The 21,200-nt window shown below is 60.8% G+C and overlaps 1 protein-coding gene across 1 annotated transcript; it reads left to right on the forward strand.

Moving 5' to 3' along the window:
• The first annotated feature begins 4,029 nt into the window (after positions 1-4,029).
• LOC138735027 (E3 ubiquitin ligase Rnf121) lies at positions 4,030-20,549 on the forward strand. The gene is made up of 9 exons (XM_069882891.1): positions 4,030-4,100; positions 5,447-5,484; positions 5,969-6,110; positions 7,749-7,903; positions 9,148-9,255; positions 10,642-10,762; positions 15,082-15,215; positions 19,215-19,316; positions 20,330-20,549. Exons 1-9 carry the CDS (start codon positions 4,044-4,046, stop codon positions 20,448-20,450), a joined length of 978 nt encoding a protein of 325 aa, XP_069738992.1. The 5' UTR covers positions 4,030-4,043; the 3' UTR covers positions 20,451-20,549.
• Positions 20,550-21,200: the final 651 nt, after the last annotated feature.

Raw genomic sequence — 21,200 nt, forward strand, 5'->3', positions numbered from 1 at the left:
TCTCAGACGTCCCAGGAGGACCTGTCCCGGAGGTCCCAGCAGGACCCGTCGCAGATGGATCCGTCCCAGAGGTCCCAGATGGACCCGTTCCAGAGGTCCCAGCAGGATCCATCCCAGTAGGACCCGTCCCAGAGGTTCCAAGGTCCCAGAAGGACCCATCCCAGAAGGACCCATCCCAGAAGGACCCATCCCAGATCTCCAAGTGGGACCTGGCCCAGAGGTCCCAGAAGGACCCGTCCCAGATGGATCCATCCCAGAGGTCCCAGATGGACCCGTTCCGGAGGTCCCAGCAGGATCCATCCCAGTAGGACCCGTCCCAGAGGTCCCAAGGTCCCAGAAGGACCCATCCCAGAAGGATCCATCCCAGAAGGACCCATCCCAGATCTCCAAGTGGGACCTGTCCCAGAGGTCCCAGCAGGACCCGTCCCAGATGGATCCATCCCAGAGGTCCCAGATGGATCCATCCCAGAGGTCCCAGATGGATCCATCCCAGAGGTCCCAGCAGGACCCGTCCCAGATGGATCCATCCCAGAGGTCCCAGCAGGATCCATCCCAGAGGTCCCAGCAGGACCCGTCCCAGCAGGATCCATCCCAGAGGTCCCAGATGGACCCATTCCAGAGGTCCCAGATGGACCCATTCCAGAGGTCCCAGCAGGATCCATCCCAGTAGGACCCGTCCCAGAGGTCCCAAGGTCCCAGAAGGACCCATCCCAGAAGGACCCATCCCAGATCTCCAAGTGGGACCTGGCCCAGAGGTCCCAGCAGGACCCATCCCAGAAGGAGCCATCATGGATGTCACAGCAAGACCCGTCCCAGATATCCCAGAAGGATCCATCCCAGAGGTCCCAGGAGGAAACAACCCAGAGGTCCCAGCAGGACCCGTCCCAGATGGATCCATCCCAGAAGTCCCAGATGGACCTGTTCCAGAGGTCCCAGCAGGATCCATCCCAGTAGGATCCATCCCAGAGGTCCCAGCTGGATCCGTCCCAGAGGTCCCAGCAGGACCTGTCCCAGATGGATCCATCCCAGAGGTCCCAGCAGGACCCATCTCAGATGTCCCAGGAGGACCCGTCCCAGAGGTCCCAGCAGCTCCTCACTCCTGGGATTCAGGGGATGGACAGACAGCCGGACACGAGGTCCTCTTCTTCTCCAGCTTGGAGCCCCCATTCCCACGTCCTCACCACCCCCCTCCGTGTCCTCGGTCCCTGTTCCCCGTCTGGTTCTCCTGGTGGCCACGAGCTCCAGCTCCTCCTCTGGACCTGGGGGAGAAGAGGGGGAAGCTCCCAAGGTGCTTCCGACCAAAGGAGCAGCTCCAGGTGGACACCAGACCCAGCTCCTCATGGAAAAGGGGAGAGGAACTGAAGAAGAAGCGGTTGAGAAGGACACGACGTCATCTAGAGGGACCTGGAGAGGCTGGAGGTGCAAGAAACTCATGAGGTTCTACCAGGGGAGGAGGAGATGGAGGAGGAGATGGAGGAGGAGATAGATGGAGGAGGAGATAGATGGAGGAGGAGATAGATGGAGGAGGAGATAGATGGAGGAGGAGATGGTCCTGGAGTGAATGAGTCCAGTGCCACAAGTAGAAGATGGAGATGGAGACCAAACCAAACTTACGAGTGAGGTTCCGGAAAGAAGGTCTGATGGCAGGGCTGGAGACCCAAGGACCATTCGGGGCTTCGCCATCCTCCTGGAGGACAAGGAGAAGCTCCAGTGGATCCTCAAACCCTCTGGAAGATCCACTAAGTTTCATACCATCTCCTGGAGTGACCTGAGGTGTCCTCCAGAAGCTCCTGCTGGTCCCAGAGGGGGATCTGGATCCATGGCTGGAGGGCAGGAGGAGCTAGAGAGGGATCTGGATCCATGGCTGGAGGGCAGGAGGAGCTAGAGAGGGATCTGGATCCATGGCTGGAGGGCAGGAGGAGCTAGAGAGGGATCTGGATCCATGGCTGGAGGGCAGGAGGAGCTAGAGAGGGATCTGGATCCATGGCTGGAGGGCAGGAGGATCTGCAGAGGGATCTGGATCCATGGCTGGAGGGCAGGAGGAGCTAGAGAGGGATCTGGATCCATGGCTGGAGGGCAGGAGGAGCTAGAGAGGGATCTGGATCCATGGCTGGAGGGCAGGAGGAGCTAGAGAGGGATCTGGATCCATGGCTGGAGGGCAGGAGGAGCTAGAGAGGGAGCTGGATCCATGGCTGGAGGGCAGGAGGAGCTAGAGAGGGAGCTGGATCCATGGCTGGAGGGCAGGAGGAGCTAGAGAGGGAGCTGGATCCATGGCTGGAGGGCAGGAGGAGCTAGAGAGGGATCTGGATCCATGGCTGGAGGGCAGGAGGATCTGCAGAGGGACCTGGATCCATGGCTGGGGGGCAGGAGGGTCTCCAGGCTCCCCACCGTCCCCCATCATGGGATCGTGTGGACACGTGGGACGAGAAGGACACCACGAAGCTGATTTTCACCGGAGCCACTCGGGATCTTTTCGGTTCCTCTTGGATCTCCTCGGTTCCCCTTCCCCCCCAAACCCCTCTCCCCACACCCCCCTTCCCCCGCAAACCCTCTCCCCTCACCCCCAAACCCCTCTCCCTTCCCCCCCAAACCCTTTCTCCACACCCCCTTCCCCCCCAAACCCCTGTCCTAGCCCCCCAAACCCCTCTCCCTTCACCCCCATACCCCTCTCTGCTCCCCTTCACCCCAAAACCCCTCTCCCCACCCCCTCTTCCCCCCAAATCCCTCTCCCTTCACCCCCATACCCCTCTCCTACCCCCCTTCACCCCCATACCCCTCTCCTACCCCCCTTCACCCCCAAACCCCTCTCCCCTCCCCCCAAACCCCTCTCTGCTCCCCTTCACCCCCAAACCCCTCTCCCTTCCCCCCAAACCCCTTTCTCCACACCCCCTTCCCCCCCAAACCCCTGTCCTAGCCCCCCAAACCCCCCTCCCCTCCCCCCAAACCCCTGTCTGGTCCCCCTCACCCCCAAACCCCCCTCCCTTCACCCCCAAACCCTCTCCCCACACCCCCTCTTCACCCCCACACCCCTCTCCCTTCACCCCCAAACCCCTCACTGCTCCCTTTCACCCCCAAACCCTCTCCCCTCACCCCCTTCACCCCCAAATCCCTCTCCCTTCACCCCCAAACCCCTCTCTGCTCCCTTTCACCCCCAAACCCTCTCCCCTCACCCCCAAACCCCTCTCCCTTCACCCCCAAACCCTTTCTCCACACCCCCTTCCCCCCCAAACCCCTGTCCTAGCCCCCCAAACCCCTCTCCCTTCACCCCCAAACCCCTCTCCCCTCACCCCCAAACCCTCTCCCTTCCCCCCCAAACCCCTCTCTGCTCCCTTTCACCCCCAAACCCCTCTCCCTTCACCCCAAACTCCTCTCCCCACACACCCTTCCCCCCCAAACCCCTCTCCTAGCCCCCCAAACCCCCTCTCCCCTCCCCCCAAACCCCTCTCTGCTCCCCTTCCCCCCCAAACCCCTCCCTGCTCCCCCTCACCGCAGCCGCGGTGCACGACGGAACTTGTAGTCCGAGCCTCTACCCCAGGCCCCATAAGGCTCCCCTGTAACCGCGGGGCACGACAGGACTTGTAGTCCCCGCCGCGGTCCACTTCCGGTCACCGCGGTGCACGACGGGACTTGTAGTCCCCGCCGCGGTCCCCGCCCTTTTAGACCCCCGGTCACCGCGGTGCATGCCGGGATTTGCAGTCCCCGCCGCCATCTTGAGCCCGCCACGCACCGAGCCTTAAGGGACCGTCCTCCATGTTCGCTCCCGCGCTGCGGCGCAAACCCCCGCCGGGAAGGGCCTCTCGGAGGCGAAACCAGCGAGCGGGGCGCGTCCCTTTAAGCTGAAAACGAGGGGCGAGGAGGCGGGGGGGGTGGTGGGGCTGGGGGGCGGATTTTGCGCTCGGCTGCGGGGATGAAACTTTAGAGACGGTCCCTTAGCGGGGGCCGCGCCTCCTCGTCTCCCATTGGCTGCGGCCGCGGGGGGCGATGGGAAGGAGGCGGAATGAGGCGGGGAAAGAAGGAGGAGGAGGGGGGAGGGGGGGGGAGCAATGGCGGCCGTGCTGGAGGTGGAGGTTGGAGGCCCCGTGGAGCGAGATGTGGAGGAGGTGGGGGGGGAGGGGGGGGGTTGAGGGGAGGGGGGACTGGGGGGGCGCTGGGATTGGGGGGGGCGGGGTTGGGGGGTCCCCAAAGTCCTCGCCCTGAAGGTCCCTGAGCTCCATTCCCTGAAGGCCCCTGAGTTCCTCGCCCTGAAGGCCCCTCCAGCTCCTCTTCCTGAAGGCCCCTGAGATCTGAAGGTCCCCGAATTCCTCTCCCTGAAGGTCCCCGAGCTCCTCTCCCTGAAGGTCCCTGAGCTCTGAAGGTCCCCGAGCTCCTCGCCCTGAAGGTCCTCAAACTCCATTGAAGGTCCCCGAGCTCCTCTCCCTGAAGGTCCCCGAGTTCCTCGCCCTGAAGGTCCCTCCAGCTCCTCTTCCTGAAGGCCCCTGAGCTCTGAAGGTCCTCGAGTTCCTCTCCCTGAAGGCCCTCGAGCTCCATTGAAGGTCCCTAATCTCCATTCCCTGAAGGTCCCCGAGTTCCTCACCCTAAAGGTCCCTCCAGCTCCTCTTCCTGAAGGTCCCTGAGCTCTGAAGGTCCCCGAGCTCCTCTCCCTGAAGGTCCCCGAGTTCCTCTCCCTGAAGGTCCCTCCAGCTCCTCTCCCTGAAGGTCCCTGAGCTCTGAAGGTCCCCAAGCTCCTCTCCCTGAAGGCCCTCGAGCTCCATTGAAGGTCCCCGAGCTCCTCTCCCTGAAGGTCCCCGAGCTCCTCTCCCTGAAGGCCCTCGAGCTCCATTGAAGGTCCCCGATCTCCATTCCCTGAAGGTCCCCGAGTTCCTCTCTCTGAAGGTCCCTCCAGCTCCTCTTCCTGAAGGTCCCCGAGCTCTGAAGGTCCCCAAGTTCCTCTCCCTGAAGGTCCTCGAGTTCCTCTCCCTGAAGGTCCCCGAGCTCCTCTCCCTGAAGGTCCCTGATCTCCATTCCCTGAAGGTCCTCGAGCTCCATTGAAGGTCCTCGAGCTCCATTGAAGGTCCCCGAGCTCCTCTCCCTGAAGGTCCCCGAGCTCCTCTCCCTGAAGGTCCCCGAGCTCTTCACCCTGAAGGTCCCCAAGCTCCTCTCCCTGAAGGTCCCCGAGCTCCTCTCCCTGAAGGTCCCCGAGCTCCTCTCCCTGAAGGTCCCCGAGCTCCTCTCCCTGAAGGTCCCTGAGCTCCATTCCCTGAAGGTCCCCTGAGCTCCATTCCCTGAAGGTCCCCTGATCTCCATTCCCTGAAGGTCCCCGAGCTCCATTGAAGGTCCCCGAGCTCCTTGGAAGCTCCCTGAGCTCCTTGGAAGGTCCCCGAGCTCCTTGGAAGGTCCCCGAGCTCCGTTCCCTCCTGCTTCTCCCGAGCTTCGCCCCCTGATCCTTCTCTCTTCCCTTCCTCCTCAGGTCGACCTGTCCCACCTGTCCCCAGAGGAGAGATGGAGGTGAGTCCGGGCTTGGAGAAGCTGGTGACCCCTCCAAGCTTCTCTTGGCCTCGTCTCTGAGGAACCTCCGGGTGGGTTGGGAAGCAGGTGGAGCAATTTTTTGGGATCTCCGGGGGGTTTCGTGGCTCCGTCCCCTCCCCGTGGAGGTTCCTCCTGGCTGGACGAGGCGGAGAACGAGGCTGGTGGCTCCGTAACGAGCTTTCGGCGTCCGACAGCCGCTCCGGTGGCGCCGCGGGGGGGTCTGGAGGACCTCAAGGCCTCGTTCCTCCCCTCGGGAACCTCGCTTGAAGCTCCTCACGCCTCGTCCCCACCAGGAAGTGTTGGGTGGTGGCCTCCACCTGCTTGGTGGCTGCTTCTTCTTCATCTTCTTGGTCCCGAACGTCTCCAGCTGCTCCGCCTCGAGGCGTTTTCTTCGGAATGGAGGTGGGAATCCATCGCCACGTGTCCCTCAAGCGGGTTCTTCTCCTCCTCCTCCTCGTTCCAGGGTGGAGCACGCCAGGATGCACGCCAAGCACCGGGGCCACGAGGCCATGCACGCCGAGATGGTCCTCATCCTCATCGCCACCTTGGTGGTGGCCCAGCTCCTCCTGGTCCAGTGGAAACAGAGACACCCTCGCTCCTACAACGTAAGGAGCTCCTCCAGCTTCTCCTCCAGCTTCTAGGGGACGTCCGGGAGGTCCCCAGTGGGCGAGAAGGACCACGGCGTCTCGGGTTGGGTGGGACCTGGAGGAGGGAAGGGGTTGTCCTGCCGGGTTTGGCTTCAGGTCTCCGTTGAGACCTCGGTTCTTGGGTTCTTCGCTCCCAAGAAGGACCTTGGAGGAGGGAACTGGAGAGCTCGGGGGAGAAGCTGAAGGACCTGGGGGCGTTGGATGTGGAGAAGAGGAGGTTGAGGAGAAGCCTCGTCGCTCTCTGAAGCTCCAGAAAGGAGGTTTCGAGGTGGGGTTGGTGTCTCCTCCCAAGGAACGAGAGGGAACGGCCTCAGGTTGCTCCAGAAGGAGGTTCAGGTTGGATCTTGGAGAAGATCCTTCACGGAAAAGGTGGTGAAGCCCCAGCAGATGCTCCTCAGGGCGGTGGCGGCGCCTCCGTCCCTGGTGGGATTCCAAACCCACGTGGACGAGGCCTTGGGGACGGGGTTGGGTCCACTCGGTTGGCTTGGAGGAGCTTGGAGACCTTCTCCAACCTTCATCCTTCCGTGTCTCCATGGATCTAAGAACGTTCCTGCTGATCTTCTCATGTTTGGGGCTGAGACGCCATCGTCCTCCGAGCAGCTCGTGGAGATCTGAGGGGCTGGAGCCTCTTGGAGGTCTTTGGTTTCCAAGAAGCTGGGTTCATGGACTTCTCGGAGCGCTGGAGATGGGACAAAGTTGCTCCTGGATGCCCCTTGCCCGGCAGGGACCGTCCTGTCCCCTCCAACCAACCTCTCGTTGACTTCTTCATCGTATTTGGGGGTCTCCAGCCAACCCCTCGAGTTCTCCGTGAGCTTTGTGGAGTCGTGAGCTTGGAGAAGACCTCGGAGATCGTGATGTCCAACCCTACGCGGCCACGACCAACCACGATCCCCGAGCTCCTCAGCTCAGCGGCTTTAGAAAGATGGAGACTCCACCACCTCCTGGAGCTTCTACCAGGGCCTGAGGACCTTTTCCATCGAGAAACGTCTCCTGAGGTCCCACCTGAACCTCCTCTGGAGCTCCTTGAGGTCATTTCTTCTCATCCTGGCGCTGAGAAGAGACCAACCCCACCTCTCCCCAACCTCCTTTCAGCTGGAGACGGTGAGGAGGTCTCCTCAACCTCCTGTTCTCCAGCCTAAACCCCCTCAGATCCTCCAGCTGCTCCTCCACCCTTGTTCTCCAGCCCCTTCCCAGCCCCGGTCCCTTCTCCAGACGTTCTCCAGCCCCTCAAGGTCCTTCTTGGAGCGAGGGACCTAGGATGGAACCCAAGATTCGAGGTGTGACCTCACCGGGAGGACAATCCCCTCCCAGCTCCCGCTGGCCACCTCGTTTCTGCTCCAAGCCAAGACGTTGTTGACCTTCTTGGCCACCTGGGCTCATGTTCAACCACCCCCCAAGGTCCTTCTCCACCAGGAACCCTTCCAGCCGCTCTTCCCCAAGCCTGGAGCTCCAGGGGGTTGTTGTATCCCAACCTCTTGGCTTGGTGGAACCTCATCCCGTTGCTCTCCCCCTCCCAGCGGCCCCACCAGGACCTTTTTTTTTTGAGGTCTGAGGAGCCCGAACCCCCCTCCAGATGTTTCTCGTGTCCTCCTGCAGCTGGTGACCCTCTTCCAGATGTGGGTGGTGCCCCTGTACTTCACCGTCAAGCTCTACTGGTGGAGGTTCCTCCTCGTCTGGCTCTTCTTCTCGGCCGTCACGGCCTTCGTCACCTTCAGAGCCACCCGGAAGCCTCTGGTGCAGACGACCCCCAGGTCAGAACGAGCGTCCTCCGTTGGGGTTCTCCACCCTGGAGAAGAGAAGGCTCCACGGAGACCTTGGAGCACCTTCCAGGGGGCTCCAGGGAAGCTGGGGAGAAGCTCTGGACCAGGGATGGGCTGAGGAGAAGGGTTCGGAGCTTCAAGAGGGGACGTGGAGATGAGATCTGGAGGAGAAACCTTCTCCTGAGAGGGTTTGGAGGTCCAGGAACAGGTTGCTCCGTCCCTGGAGGGGGTGAAGGCCACGTGGGATGGAGCTTGGAGCTCCTGCTCCAGGAGAAGGTGTCCCTGTCATGGACCTGGGTGGGTTTGAACCATCACGTTGAGATAAAAGGAGGGTTGGAGGGGTTGGAGGCCACGTGGGATGGAGCTTGGAGCTCCTGCTCCAGGAGAAGGTGTCCCTGTCATGGACCTGGGAGGGGTTGAAGGCCACGTGGGATGGAGCTTGGAGCTCCTGCTCCAGGAGAAGGTGTCCCTGTCATGGACCTGGGAGGGGTTGAAGGCCACGTGGGATGGAGCTTGGAGCTCCCGGTCCAGGAGAAGGTGTCCCTGTCATGGACCTGGAGGGGTTGGAGGCCACGTGGGATGGAGCTCGGAGCTCCTGGTCCAGGAGAAGGTGTCCCTGTCCTGGACCTGGGAGGGGTTGGAGGCCACATGGGATGGAGCTTGGAGCTCCTGGTCCAGGAGAAGGTGTCCCTGTCATGGACCTGGAGGGGTTGAAGGCCACATGGGATGGAGCTTGGAGCTCCTGCTCCAGGAGAAGGTGTCCCTGTCATGGACCTGGAGGGGTTGAAGGCCACGTGGGATGGAGCTCGGAGCTCCTAATCCAGGAGAAGGTGTCCCTGTCATGGACCTGGGAGGGGTTGGAGGCCACATGGGATGGAGCTTGGAGCTCCTGCTCCAGGAGAAGGTGTCCCTGTCATGGACCTGGGTGGGTTTGAACCATCACATCGAGATAAAAGGAGGGTTGGAGGGGTTGAAAGCCACGTGGGATGGAGCTTGGAGCTCCTGATGCAGGAGAAGGTGTCCCTGTCATGGACCTGGAGGGGTTGGAGGCCACGTGGGATGGAGCTTGGAGCTCCTAATCCAGGAGAAGGCGTCCTTGCTCATGGAACTCGATGGACTTTGAGGTCCTTCCCACCCAACCGGTCTACGAGCACCTTCTCCACGCGGCCGAAGGGACCTTGAGGTCCTCGGGGTGGTGTCCGCGGGGAGAACCTGACCTCGTGGCTCCTTCCCAGGTTGGTCTACAAGTGGTTCCTGCTGATCTACAAGCTCAGTTACGCCACGGGCATCATCGGCTACGTGGCCGTCATGTTCACCCTCTTCGGCCTCAACCTCTTGTTCAGGTGAGTCGACCTCCGGCTCCACCGTCTTCTTCTGAGAAGGTCCCACCCGGGGTGGTGGCACCTGAGCTGCTCCACCTCGTAGAATCGTGGAATTAAGAGAGGTTGGAGAAGCTCTTGGAGCTCGTCCAGCTCAACCCTGAGGACCAAACCGTGTCCCCAAGGCCGTGACCACGTCGTTTTGGAGCCCCACCAGGGACGGAGGCTCCACCGCGGCTTCCAACGAGGTCTTCACGCCCCTTTCCACCGAGGGATCTTCTCCGAGGTCCAACCTAAAGCTCCTCTGGAGCAGCTCGAGGCCGTTTCTTCTCGTCCCACCGCTTGTTTCTTGGGAGGAGACGCCAACCTCGTCGCAACCTCCTCTCCTGGAGAGCGACGAGGTGTCTCCTCAGCTTCTTCTTCTCCAGGCTGGAGGCCCAGGTTCCTCAGCTTCTCCCACAACCCTCGTTCTCCAGCTCCGTTCCCTCCTCCTGGATGTTCTCGAGGTCTTTCTTGGAGTGAAGGACCCAGAAGGGACCTCAGGATTCGAGCTGTGGCCTCACCGCGGGGGTGGACAACCCCTTCCCTGGTCACCCCAGGGTGGATCCAAGGTGGTTGCTCCTTCCAGAAGGTCTGGAGGATGGTGGACACCAGGTTTTGGATGCCTGGGTGTCACCTACAGCCCAGGGAGGTGGGAGAAGCTCTGTATCTGGAGACGTCCGAGGCCAACTTGGATGGGATCCAAGCAACCAGGTCTGGTTGAAGGTCATGGAGATGTTGAAACGGGTCTGGAAGAGGCTTCAAAGATGATTTGAGGGCTGGAGAACCTCAGCTGCGAGGCCAGGTGGAGGGAGTTGAGGTTCCTCAGCCTGGAGAAGAGAAGGTTCCCTCAGAGGCGCTTGGAAAGAGGCTCCGGGAGAGCTGAGGAGGGACTTCTCCGAGGACCTGGAGCGGTGGGACGAGGAGAAACCCCTTGAGGTTGGAGGCGAGAAGATCTAGAGGAGGAAATTCCACCCCGTGAGGGTGACGGAGCCGGTTGGCCAGAGAAACCGTGGCTGCTCCATCCCTGGAGATGTTGGAGACCAGGCTAGATGGGGCTTGGAGCCACCTGGAGGTGGAGACGTTGGATCTGGATGGACTTGGAGGTCCCATCCTGCTCAAACCCTTCCACGAGTCTACGAAGCTGCTCTCCTCGTGTTGAGGAGATGGATCTGGATGGACTTGGAGGTCCTTCCAGGTCCTCAACCCCCTAAACCATCCCTCGATTCTCCACGTGCGAGGTGAAGCCTCCCAGAAGGAGCCTCCACGGATCTCCAGGAGAACCCCTAGAAGCCCGCGAGGTCTTCCTGGTGGTCTTCCACGGGTCTCCTGCTCTGAAGAAGCTCCTCACGGTGGCTTCTTCTCTCGTAGGATCAAACCAGAAGACGCCATGGACTTTGGGATCTCGCTCCTCTTTTATGGACTTTACTACGGGGTCCTGGAGCGGGACTTCGCGGAGATGTGCGCGGACTACATGGCCTCCACCATCGGGGTGAGTCTCCTCAGGGTTGTCCTCTCCACCCACCCTTCCACCAACTCCGGAGGTCCACAAAGCGCTGGGGGAGGAGCTGCCATCCGCTTCGGAGGCTCCTCCCGGCTGGTGGCATCTCCAGGGCTTGCCTGGTGGGGTCCTTGGTGGGTTTGGAGACGATGTGGAGCTGCTGGAGGATCTCCAGAAAGATCTGGAAGCTTGGGATGAGGCCAAGGGGATGAGGTTCCACCAGGCCCGAGCGCTTGGGACACAACCCCGAGCAGCTCCAGGCTTGGAGAAGAGCAGCTGGAAGGGTTCCTGGTGGAGAAGGACCTCGGGGGGTGGTTGAAGAGGGTCCAGCAGGAGCCCAGGTGGCCAAGAAGGTCAACAACGTCTTGGCTTGGAGCAGAAACGAGGTGGCCAGCAGGTCCAGGGAGGGGATTGTCCTCCCGGTGAGGTCACCCCTCGAATCTTGGGTTCCATTCTAGGTCCCTCGCTCCAAGAAGGACCTTGAGGGGCTGGAGAACGTCTGGAGAAGGGACCGGGGCTGGGAAGGGGCTGGAGAACAAGGGTTGAGGAGCAGCTGGAGGACCTGGAGAAGGTTTAGGCTGGAGAACAGGAGGTTGAGGAGACCTCCTCACCGTCTCCAGCTGAAAGGAGGTTGGAGAGAGGTGGGGTTGGTGTCTTCTCAGCGCCAGGATGAGAAGAAATGACCTCAAGGAGCTCCAGAGGAGGTTCAGGTGGGACCTCAGGAGACGTTTCTCGATGGAAAAGGTCCTCAGGCCCTGGTAGAAGCTCCAGGAGGTGGTGGCGTCTCCATCTCTGGAGGGTTTCTCTGAGGTGCTCAGGGGCTGGAGAACGTCTGGAGAAGGGAACGGAGCTGGGAAGGGGCTGGAGGACGAAGGTTGAGGAGCAGCTGAGGGACCTGGGGTTGAGCCTGGAGAAGAGGAGGTTGAGGGGACACCTCCTCGCTCCCCAGAAAGGAGCTTGTCCATAGGGTTGTTGGGACGATGGTGCCGCCAGCTGCAGCCCAGAAGCTCCATGAGATGTTCAGAAAGAAGGTAGTTGGAGAAGGTCCTTGAGGACAAGAGCTCCAAGGAGGTTCTGAGGTCACTGGGTGGTTCAGGATGGAGAAGGAGCTTGAGGACAAGAGCTCCAAGGAGGTTCTGAGGTCACTGGGTGGATCAGGATGGAGAAGGACCTTGAGGGCCAGAGCTCCAAGGAGGTTCTGAGGTCACTGGGTGGTTCAGGATGGAGAAGGACCTTGAGGACAAGAGCTCCAAGGAGGTTCTGAGGTCACTGGGTGGTCCAGGATGGAGAAGGTCCTTGAGGACATGAGCTCCAAGGAGGTTCTGAGGTCACTGGGTGGTCCAGGATGGAGAAGGTCCTTGAGGACAAGAGCTCCAAGGAGGTTCTGAGGTCACTGGGTGGTCCAGGATGGAGAAGGTCCTTGAGGGCAAGAGCTCCAAGGAGGTTCTGAGGTCACTGGGTGGTCCAGGATGGAGAAGGTCCTTGAGGACAAGAGCTCCAAGGAGCTGCTGAGGTCACTGGGTGGTCCAGGATGGAGAAGGACCTTGAGGGCCAGAGCTCCAAGGAGGTTCTGAGGTCACTGGGTGGTTCAGGATGGAGAAGGTCCTTGAGGACAAGAGATCCAAGGAGGTTCTGAGGTCACTGGGTGGTCCAGGATGGAGAAGGACCTTGAGGGCAAGAGCTCCAAGTAGCTGCTGAGGTCACTGGGTGGTTCAGGATGGAGAAGGAGCTTGAGGACAAGAGCTCCAAGGAGCTGCTGAGGTCACTGGGTGGTCCAGGATGGAGAAGGAGCTTGAGGACAAGAGCTCCAAGGAGGTTCTGAGGTCACTGGGTGGTTCAGGATGGAGAAGGAGCTTGAGGACAAGAGCTCCAAGGAGCTTCTGAGTTCACTGGGTGGTTCAGGTTGGAGAAGGACCTTGAGGACAAGAGCTCCAAGGAGCTGCTGAGGTCACTGGGTGGTCCAGGATGGAGAAGGTCCTTGAGGACAAGAGCTCCAAGGAGCTTCTGAGGTCACTGGGTGGTTCAGGATGGAGAAGGTCCTTGAGGACCAGAGCTCCAAGGAGGTTCTGAGGTCACTGGGTGGTTCAGGATGGAGAAGGAGCTTGAGGACAAGAGCTCCAAGGAGGTTCTGAGGTCACTGGGTGGTCCAGGATGGAGAAGGTCCTTGAGGACAAGAGCTCCAAGGAGGTTCTGAGGTCACTGGGTGGTCCAGGATGGAGAAGGTCCTTGAGGACAAGAGCTCCAAGGAGGTTCTGAGGTCACTGGGTGGTTCAGGATGGAGAAGGAGCTTGAGGACAAGAGCTCCAAGGAGCTGCTGAGGTCACTGGGTGGTCCAGGATGGAGAAGGACCTTGAGGGCCAGAGCTCCAAGGAGCTTCTGAGGTCACTGGGTGGTTCAGGTTGGAGAAGGACCTTGAGGACAAGAGCTCCAAGGAGCTGCTGAGGTCACTGGGTGGTCCAGGATGGAGAAGGAGCTTGAGGACCAGAGCTCCAAGGAGGTTCTGAGGTCACTGGGTGGTTCGGGATGGAGAAGGAGCTTGAGGACAAGAGCTCCAAGGAGGTTCTGAGGTCACTGGGTGGTTCAGGATGGAGAAGGAGCTTGAGGACAAGAGCTCCAAGGAGGTTCTGAGGTCACTGGGTGGTCCAGGATGGAGAAGGACCTTGAGGACCAGAACTCCAAGGAGGTTCTGAGGTCACTGGGTGGTTCGGGATGGAGAAGGAGCTTGAGGACAAGAGCTCCAAGGAGCTGCTGAGGTCACTGGGTGGTCCAGGATGGAGAAGGTCCTTGAGGACAAGAGCTCCAAGGAGCTTCTGAGGTCACTGGGTGGTCCGGGATGGAGAAGGACCTTGAGGACAAGAGCTCCAAGGAGGTTCTGAGGTCACTGGGTGGTCCAGGATGGAGAAGGTCCTTGAGGACAAGAGCTCCAAGGAGGTTCTGAGGTCACTGGGTGGTCCAGGATGGAGAAGGTCCTTGAGGACAAGAGCTCCGAGGAGGTTCTGAGGTCACTGGGTGGTCCGGGATGGAGAAGGACCTTGAGGACAAGAGCTCCGAGGAGGTTCTGAGGTCACTGGGTGGTTCAGGATGGAGAAGGTCCTTGAGGACAAGAGCTCCAAGGAGGTTCTGAGGTCACTGGGTGGTTCAGGATGGAGAAGGTCCTTGAGGACAAGAGCTCCAAGGAGGTTCTGAGGTCACTGGGTGGTTCAGGATGGAGAAGGTCCTTGAGGACAAGAGCTCCAAGGAGGTTCTGAGGTCACTGGGTGGTTCAGGATGGAGAAGGTCCTTGAGGACAAGAGCTCCAAGGAGGTTCTGAGGTCACTGGGTGGTTCAGGATGGAGAAGGTCCTTGAGGACAAGAGCTCCAAGGAGGTTCTGAGGTCATTGAGCTGGTTCAGGCTGGAGACCAGGAGAAGGTTCTTCACCACGAAGGTTCTTCTCAGGTTCCTCAGAGAAGTCCTCACAGCACCAAGGTGTCTCCAAGCTCAAGGAGCATCTCGATGAGGCTCCTGGTCTTGGGGTTTGGGTCCACGTGGACCTTCCAGGAGCAGGAACGTGGACTTGGTGACACTTGGAGATCCCTCCCAGCTGGATATGTTGGGATTGGGTGTCTCCTTCCCAGTGAGGGACCTGGGACACCACGTGGTGGGACCCGGGGCTTGGAGATGGTGGGAGGAGCCTTGGAGATGGTGGGAGGAGCCTTGGAGATGGTGGGTGGAGCCTTGAGATGGTGGGAGGAGCCTTGGAGATGGTGGGAGGAGCCTTGGAGATGGTGGGAGGGGCCTTGGAGATGGTGGGAGGGGCCTTGGAGATGGTGGGAGGAGCCTTGGAGATGGTGGGAGGAGCCTTGGGGATGGTGGGAGGAGCCTTGGAGATGGTGGGAGGAGCCTTGGAGATGGTGGGTGGAGCCTTGGAGATGGTGGGAGGAGCCTTGGAGATGGTGGGTGGGGCCTTGGAGATGGTGGGTGGGGCCTTGGAGATGGTGGGAGGAGCCTTGGAGATGGTGGGTGGAGCCTTGGAGATGGTGGTTGGTGCCTTCACACTTTGCTCTTCCAAATCTGCGCTTGAGGAACCTCTTGGGTTGGAGGTTTGAACATCTCAGCTCACCTCCTACTCCCTCAACTCTTGAGGAGAGCAGGAGAAGGTCGGTGGCCACCACGCTGGGGACCTTCTCCTCTCCTCGTTAGCCCCGTAACGAGGTTTTTAAGCCTCGATCGGCGAGGTGGACGCCTCAGCTGGTGGCCTCGCCCTCCCTTGAAGCTCGAGGTGCGGTGGGACCTCGTGGTCACCGTTGTCCTCCTCCTCCTCCGTGTCCAGTTCTACAGCGCCTCGGGGATGCCCACCAAGCACCTCTCGGACAGCGTCTGCGCCGTCTGCGGGCAGCAGATCTTCGTCGACGTTAACGAGGAGGGAATCATCGAGAACACCTACCGGCTCTCCTGCAACCACGTGTATCCTTCTCCTCCTCCAGGGCCACGACCTCCTCCTCCAGCTCCTCCTCCAGATCCTCCTCCTCCTCCTTCAGCTTCTCCAGCTCCTCCTCCAGCTCCTCCTCCAGCTCCTCCTCCAGCTTCTCCTCCTCCTCCTCCAGCTCCTCCTCCTCCTCCAGCTCCTCCTCCTCCTCCAGCTCCTCCTCCTCCTCCAGCTCCTCCTCCTCCAGCTCCTTCTTCTTCTCCTCCAGCTCCTCCTCCAGCTCCTCCTCCAGCTCCTCCTCCAGCTCCTCCTCCAGCTTCTCCTCCAGCTCCTCCTCCTCCAGCTTCTCCTCCTTCTCCTCCTCCTCCTCCTCCTCCTCCTCCTCCTTCTCCTCCTCCAGCTCCTCCTCCTCCTTCAGCTCCTCCTTCTCCTCCTCCAGCTTCTCCTCCAGCTCCTCCTCCTTCTCCTCCTCCTTCTCCTCCTCCAGCTCCTCCTCCTCCTCCTCCAGCTCCTCCTCCTCCTCCTCCTCCTCCTTCTCCTCCTCCTTCTCCTCCTCCTTCTCCTCCTCCTTCTCCTCCTCCTTCTCCTCCTCCTTCTCCTCCTCCTTCTCCTCCTCCTTCTCCTCCTCCTTCTCCTCCTCCTCCAGCTCCTCCTCCTCCAGCTTCTCCAGCTCCTCCTCCAGCTTCTCCTCCTCCTCCTCCTCCTCCTCCTCCTCCTCCTCCTCCAGCTCCTCCTCCAGCTCCTCTTCCAGCTCCTCCAGCTTCTCCTTCTCCTCCAGCTTCTCCTTCTCCTCCAGCTTCTCCTTCTCCTCCAGCTTCTCCTTCTCCAGCTCCTCCTCCTCCTCCAGCTCCTCCTCCAGCTCCTCCTCCTCCTCCTCCAGCTCCTCCTCCTCCTCCTCCAGCTCCTCTTCCTCCTCCTCCAGCTCCTCCTCCAGCTCCTCCTCCAGCTTCTCCTCCAGCTCCTCCTCCTCCAGCTTCTCCTCCAGCTTCTCCTCCAGCTTCTCCTCCAGCTCCTCCTCCAGCTCCTCCTCCAGCTCCTCCTCCAGCTCCTCCTCCTCCAGCTCCTCCTCCTCCAGCTCCTCCTCCTCCTCCTCCTCCTCCAGCTCCTCCTCCAGCTTCTCCTCCAGCTCCTCCTCCTCCAGCTTCTCCTCCAGCTTCTCCTCCAGCTTCTCCTCCAGCTTCTCCTCCAGCTTCTCCTCCAGCTCCTCCTCCAGCTCCTCCTCCAGCTCCTCCTCCTCCAGCTCCTTCTCCTCCAGCTTCTCCAGCTCCTCCTCCAGCTCCTCTTCCTCCAGCTCCTTCTCCTCCTCCAGCTCCTCCTCCAGCTCCTCCTCCAGCTCCTCCTCCAGCTTCTCCTCCTCCTCCAGCTCCTCCAGGTCCTCTTCCAGCTCCAGCTCCTCTTCCAGCTCCTCCTCCTCCAGCTCTTCCTCCAGCTTCTCCTCCTCCTCCTCCTCCTCCTCCTCCTCCTCCTCCAGTTCCTCCTCCTCCTCCTCCAGCTCCTTTTCCTCCTCCTCCAGCTCCTCCTCCAGCTTCTCCTCCTCCTCCAGCTTCTCTTCCTCCTCCTCCAGTTCCTCCTCCTCCTCCTCCAGCTTCTCCTCCTCCTCCAGCTTCTCTTCCTCCTCCAGCTTCTCCTCCTCCTCCAGCTTCTCCTCCTCCTCCAGCTCCTCCTCCTCCAGATTCTCCTCCAGCTCTTCCTCCTCCAGCTCCTCCTCCTCCTCCTTCCAAAAAGTGGTGGGGACGGAGCTCAATCCACGTGGCGGTTGGTCGCAGGTGGCATCTCCAGGGCTTGCTGGTGGCTCCCGTTCTCCTCCATCTCTTGCTTGATGGTCTGGATTGAGAGAGTTTGGAGATGACACTGAGCTGGCTGGAAACGTGGATCTCCTGGAGGGTTGGGAGGATCTCCAGAGGGGTCCGGAACCTTGGGATGAGGCCAAGGGGATGAGGTTCCACCAGGCCCGAGCGCTTGGGACGCAACCCCGAGCAGCTCCAGGCTTGGAGAAGAGCAGCTGGAAGGGTTCCTGGTGGAGAAGGACCTCGGGGGGTGGTTGAACAGGGTCGAGCAGGGGCCCAGGTGGCCACCAAGGTCAATGACATCTTGGCTTGGAGCAGAAACGAGGTGGCCAGCAGGTCCAGGGAGGGGATTGTCCTCCCGGTGAGGTCACCCCTCGAATCTTGGGTTCCATTCTAGGTCCCTCACTCCAAGAAGGACCTTGAGGGGCTGGAGAACGTCTGGAGAAGGGACCGGGGCTGGGAAGGGGCTGGAGAACAAGGGTTGAGGAGCAGCTGGAGGATCTGAGGGGGTTTAGGCTGGAGAACAGGAGGTTGAGGAGACCTCCTCACCGTCTCCAGCTGAAAGGAGGTTGGGGAGAGGTGGGGTTGGTCTCTTCTCAGCGCCAGGATGAGAAGAAATGACCTCAAGGAGCTCCAGAGGAGGTTCAGGTGGGACCTCAGGAGACGTTTCTCGATGGAAAAGGTCCTCAGGCCCCGGTAGAAGCTCCAGGAGGTGGCGGCGTCTCCATCTCTGGAGGGTTCCCGAAGCCGCCGAGCTGAGGAGCTCGGGGATCGTGGTCGGTCGTGGCCGCGTGCGGTTTGACCTGCTGATCTCCACGCTCGTTCCCACCCTAAGGACCCTCTGGTCGCTGCGCTGGGGGAGGAACCGCGCGTCCCGGCTTCTCCTGGGTCCGTCCCACCAGCCGGGGCCACCGCGGCCCAGTTCAGCCACCAGCCAGGACCTTCCTCCTCCCCCACAGCTCGTCCCGGGCTCTCCAGCTCCTGGGGCTCCTCAGCAGCCGCTGCAGACGGGGCCCTTGGTCCAGCTCCACCAGGAGGTTCCACCTCATCCCATCCCAGCATGTTCCTCCTTCCTCAAAACCCTCTGGTGGCTCCACCAGGGTCTCCAACTTCTTGGAACGGCTCAGAATGACCTGGAAACGTCTCCCTTGGTCCTGTTCCACCAGCAGGTTCCACCTCATCCCATCCCAGCACCTTCCTCCTTCCTCAAAGTCCCTCTGGTGGCTCCACCAGGGTCTCCAACTTCTTTGAATGGCTCAGAATCTCCTAGAAATGGGGCCCTTGGTCCAGCTCCACCAGCAGGTTCCACCTCATCCCATCCCAGCATGTTCCTCCTTCTCCAAAACCCTCTGGTGGCTCCACCAGGGTCTCCAACTTCTTGGAACGGCTCAGAATGACCTGGAAGCTGCTCCCTTGGTCCAGCTCCACCAGTTGGTTCCTCCACAACCCATCCCAGCACGTTCCTCCTTCCCCAAAGTCCCCCTGGTGGCTCCACCAGGGTCTCCAACGCCCTGGACCTTCTCCACCGTCGCCGTCAGCTGCGTCCTCCGAGTCATCTCGAAAGCGGAAGTGGCGGCTCTTGCTCAGCGCCGGCGTCACCGAGGGGTTTCCCGGCGCCGGGATCTCCTCCGGCTTCGCTGACGTTCCTCCTTCCGTGGTGGTTTCCAAGCTTGGTCCCCATAAAGGTCACGCCGACCAACCAGCCCGAAAACATCGTTAAATTTAACGACCGGGACCCAGCCGGGACCTTCCGGCTGACGTGGTCCTGGTGTCTCCAAGCCACCAGCAGCTCACGAGGGCCGTGGGGGCTGGAGGACGTGGTGCTCGTGGTGCTCCAGGCTTGCTAGGAGCTCTGGATCTCCTCCAGGGTGGAGGTGGGAGTCGGGCTTGGACCTCAGGCCTCGCTTGGAAGAGCAAATCCAGCCTCTGGAGCGGCTCCTCGTCTTCTCCAGGAGCTCCAAGTCAACTTTATGGAGTTCTCAGGGCTGGAGGAACCTTCATGGTGCTCAAAGCCCTGGTGGTTCCCAGCTGGAGGCATCTCCGGGGGGTTCCGCCGGCTCTCACCCTCCTTTCGAGGAGCTTCTCGGCTCGGGATGGTGGTCACCACCCTCCTCCTCCTCATCCCACCACCTCAGGAGGTCCAGGTCCCACTAGACAAGGGCTGAGGAGCCACCAGGTGGATCTGGGGTGACGTCTGGGAGCCGGGTGGTGGCCGAGGTGGTCGTTGCTCCTTAACTTGTTGCTCCTCAGCTTCCACGAGTTCTGCATCCGGGGCTGGTGCATCGTGGGGAAGAAGCAGACGTGTCCCTACTGCAAGGAGAAGGTGGATCTCAAGAGGATGTTCAGCAACCCGTATCCTTTTTCTCCTGGTGGGATCCACCTTGAGGTCCCAAATTCTCCTTGAAGGTCCCACCTGGAGCCACCTCGGAGCTGGTTCCTTCTTGGTGGCACCTTGAGGCCCCGATTTCTCCTTGAAGGTCCCACCTGGAGCCACCTCGGAGCTGGTTCCTTCTTGGTGGCACCTTGAGGTCCCGATTTCTCCTTGAAGGTCCAACCTGGAGCCACCTCGGAGCTGGTTCCTTCTTGGTGGCCCCTTGAGGTCCCGATTTCTCCTTGAAGGTCCAACCTGGAGCCACCTCAGAGCTGGTTCCTTCTTGGTGGCTCCTTGAGGTCCCGATTTCTCCTTGAAGGTCCCACCTGGAGCCACCTCGGAGCTGGTTCCTTCTTGGTGGCTCCTTGAGGTCCCAACATCTCCTTGAAGGTCCAACCTGGAGCCACCTCGGAGCTGGTTCCTTCTTGGTGGCACCTTGAGGTCTTGATTTCTCCTTGAAGGTCCCACCTGGAGCCACCTCGGAGCTGGTTCCTTCTTGGTGGCCCCTTGAGGTCCCGATTTCTCCTTGAAGGTCCAACCTGGAGCCACCTCGGAGCTGGTTCCTGCTCGGTGGCACCTTGAGGTCCCAACATCTCCTTGAAGGTCCCACCTGGAGCCACCTCGGAGCTGGTTCCTGCTCGGTGGCACCTTGAGGTCCCAAAATCTCCTTGAAGGTCCCACCTGGAGCCACCTCAGAGCTGGTTCCTTCTTGGTGGCACCTTGAGGTCCCGAATTCTCCTTGAGGTCCAACCTGGAGCCACCTCGGAGCTGGTTCCTTCTTGGTGGCACCTTGAGGTCCCAACATCTCCTTGAAGGTCCAACCTGGAGCCACCTCGGAGCTGGTTCCTGCTTGGTGGCCCCTTGAGGTCTTGATTTCTCCTTGAAGGTCCAACCTGGAGCCACCTCGGAGCTGGTTCCTTCTTGGTGGCCCCTTGAGGTGGCCTCGGTTCTTCTCCCTCGTGTCCCCGTGGATCTTTAACTCCTTCCTGCCCAGCTGGGAGAGGCCTCACGTCCTCTACGGGCAACTCCTGGACTGGCTTCGCTACCTGGTGGCCTGGCAACCGGTCATCATCGGCCTGGTCCAAGGCATCAACTACATCCTGGGCTTGGAATAACGTGGAAGGACCACGAAGCCACCAGAGGCCACGCTCGGCCAGCTCCAGGAGACCCCGGCCGGCCGGCACCGTTGCCTTTTCTCCATCGCCTCTCAGGATCTCGGCCACCGTCGAGGACCGCGACGACGTTGAGGGCCGAGAAGGACCTTGGACCTTCTCCGAGCGAGGCTCGGGGAGGTCGTTTTGGGGTTGGAAACCAACCAAACGAGTCTTGGAAGGAGAAGATCGAGAACTTCGGGGTTGCAACCAAAACATCAACAAAAAAAGACGCGTGGTCCTTGTTTTCTCCTCCTTGACCTTCGCCGGTGGGCGGCGTTGGGGGCCGTCTCCTCCTCCTGGACGCAGGATGGGGATGGGACCTTTCTTCTTCCCGGAAAAGCTGGAGGCCACCACCCCGGATTGAGGGAACGGGGACGCGGGGTTGCTGCGTCGCCTCCCTTGGGCGCGCGAGGAGGAACCGAGTCATCCTGGTGGCATCTCCCAGCTTCAAGGAGCCTTTTGGGATGGTTCCATCTCCTCCTTGAGCCCTTTGGGACGGTCCCATCTCCTCCAGGAGCCCTTTGGGACGGTCCCATCTCCTCCTTGAGCCCTTTGGGATGGTTCCATCTCCTCCAGGAGCCCTTTGGGACGGTTCCATCTCCTCCTTGAGCCCTTTGGGATGGTCCCAAGTCCTCCAGGAGCCCTTTGGGATGGTTCCATCTCCTCGAGGAGCCCTTTGGGATGGTCCCATCTCCTCCAGGAGCCCTTTGG

This window comes from Phaenicophaeus curvirostris, unplaced genomic scaffold (genome assembly GCF_032191515.1).
Source record: "Phaenicophaeus curvirostris isolate KB17595 unplaced genomic scaffold, BPBGC_Pcur_1.0 scaffold_387, whole genome shotgun sequence".
NCBI lineage: Eukaryota > Metazoa > Chordata > Aves > Cuculiformes > Cuculidae > Phaenicophaeus > Phaenicophaeus curvirostris.

Coding starts and splice junctions, on each gene's coding strand:
- LOC138735027 (XM_069882891.1), top strand. CDS start 4,044: ATGGCGGCCGTGCTGGAGGTGGAGGTTGGAGGCCCCGTGGAGCGAGAT. Junction 5,485..5,968: donor TCCCCAGAGGAGAGATGGAG/GTGAGTCCGGGC, acceptor TCCTCGTTCCAG/GGTGGAGCACGCCAGGATGC. Junction 6,111..7,748: donor GACACCCTCGCTCCTACAAC/GTAAGGAGCTCC, acceptor GTCCTCCTGCAG/CTGGTGACCCTCTTCCAGAT.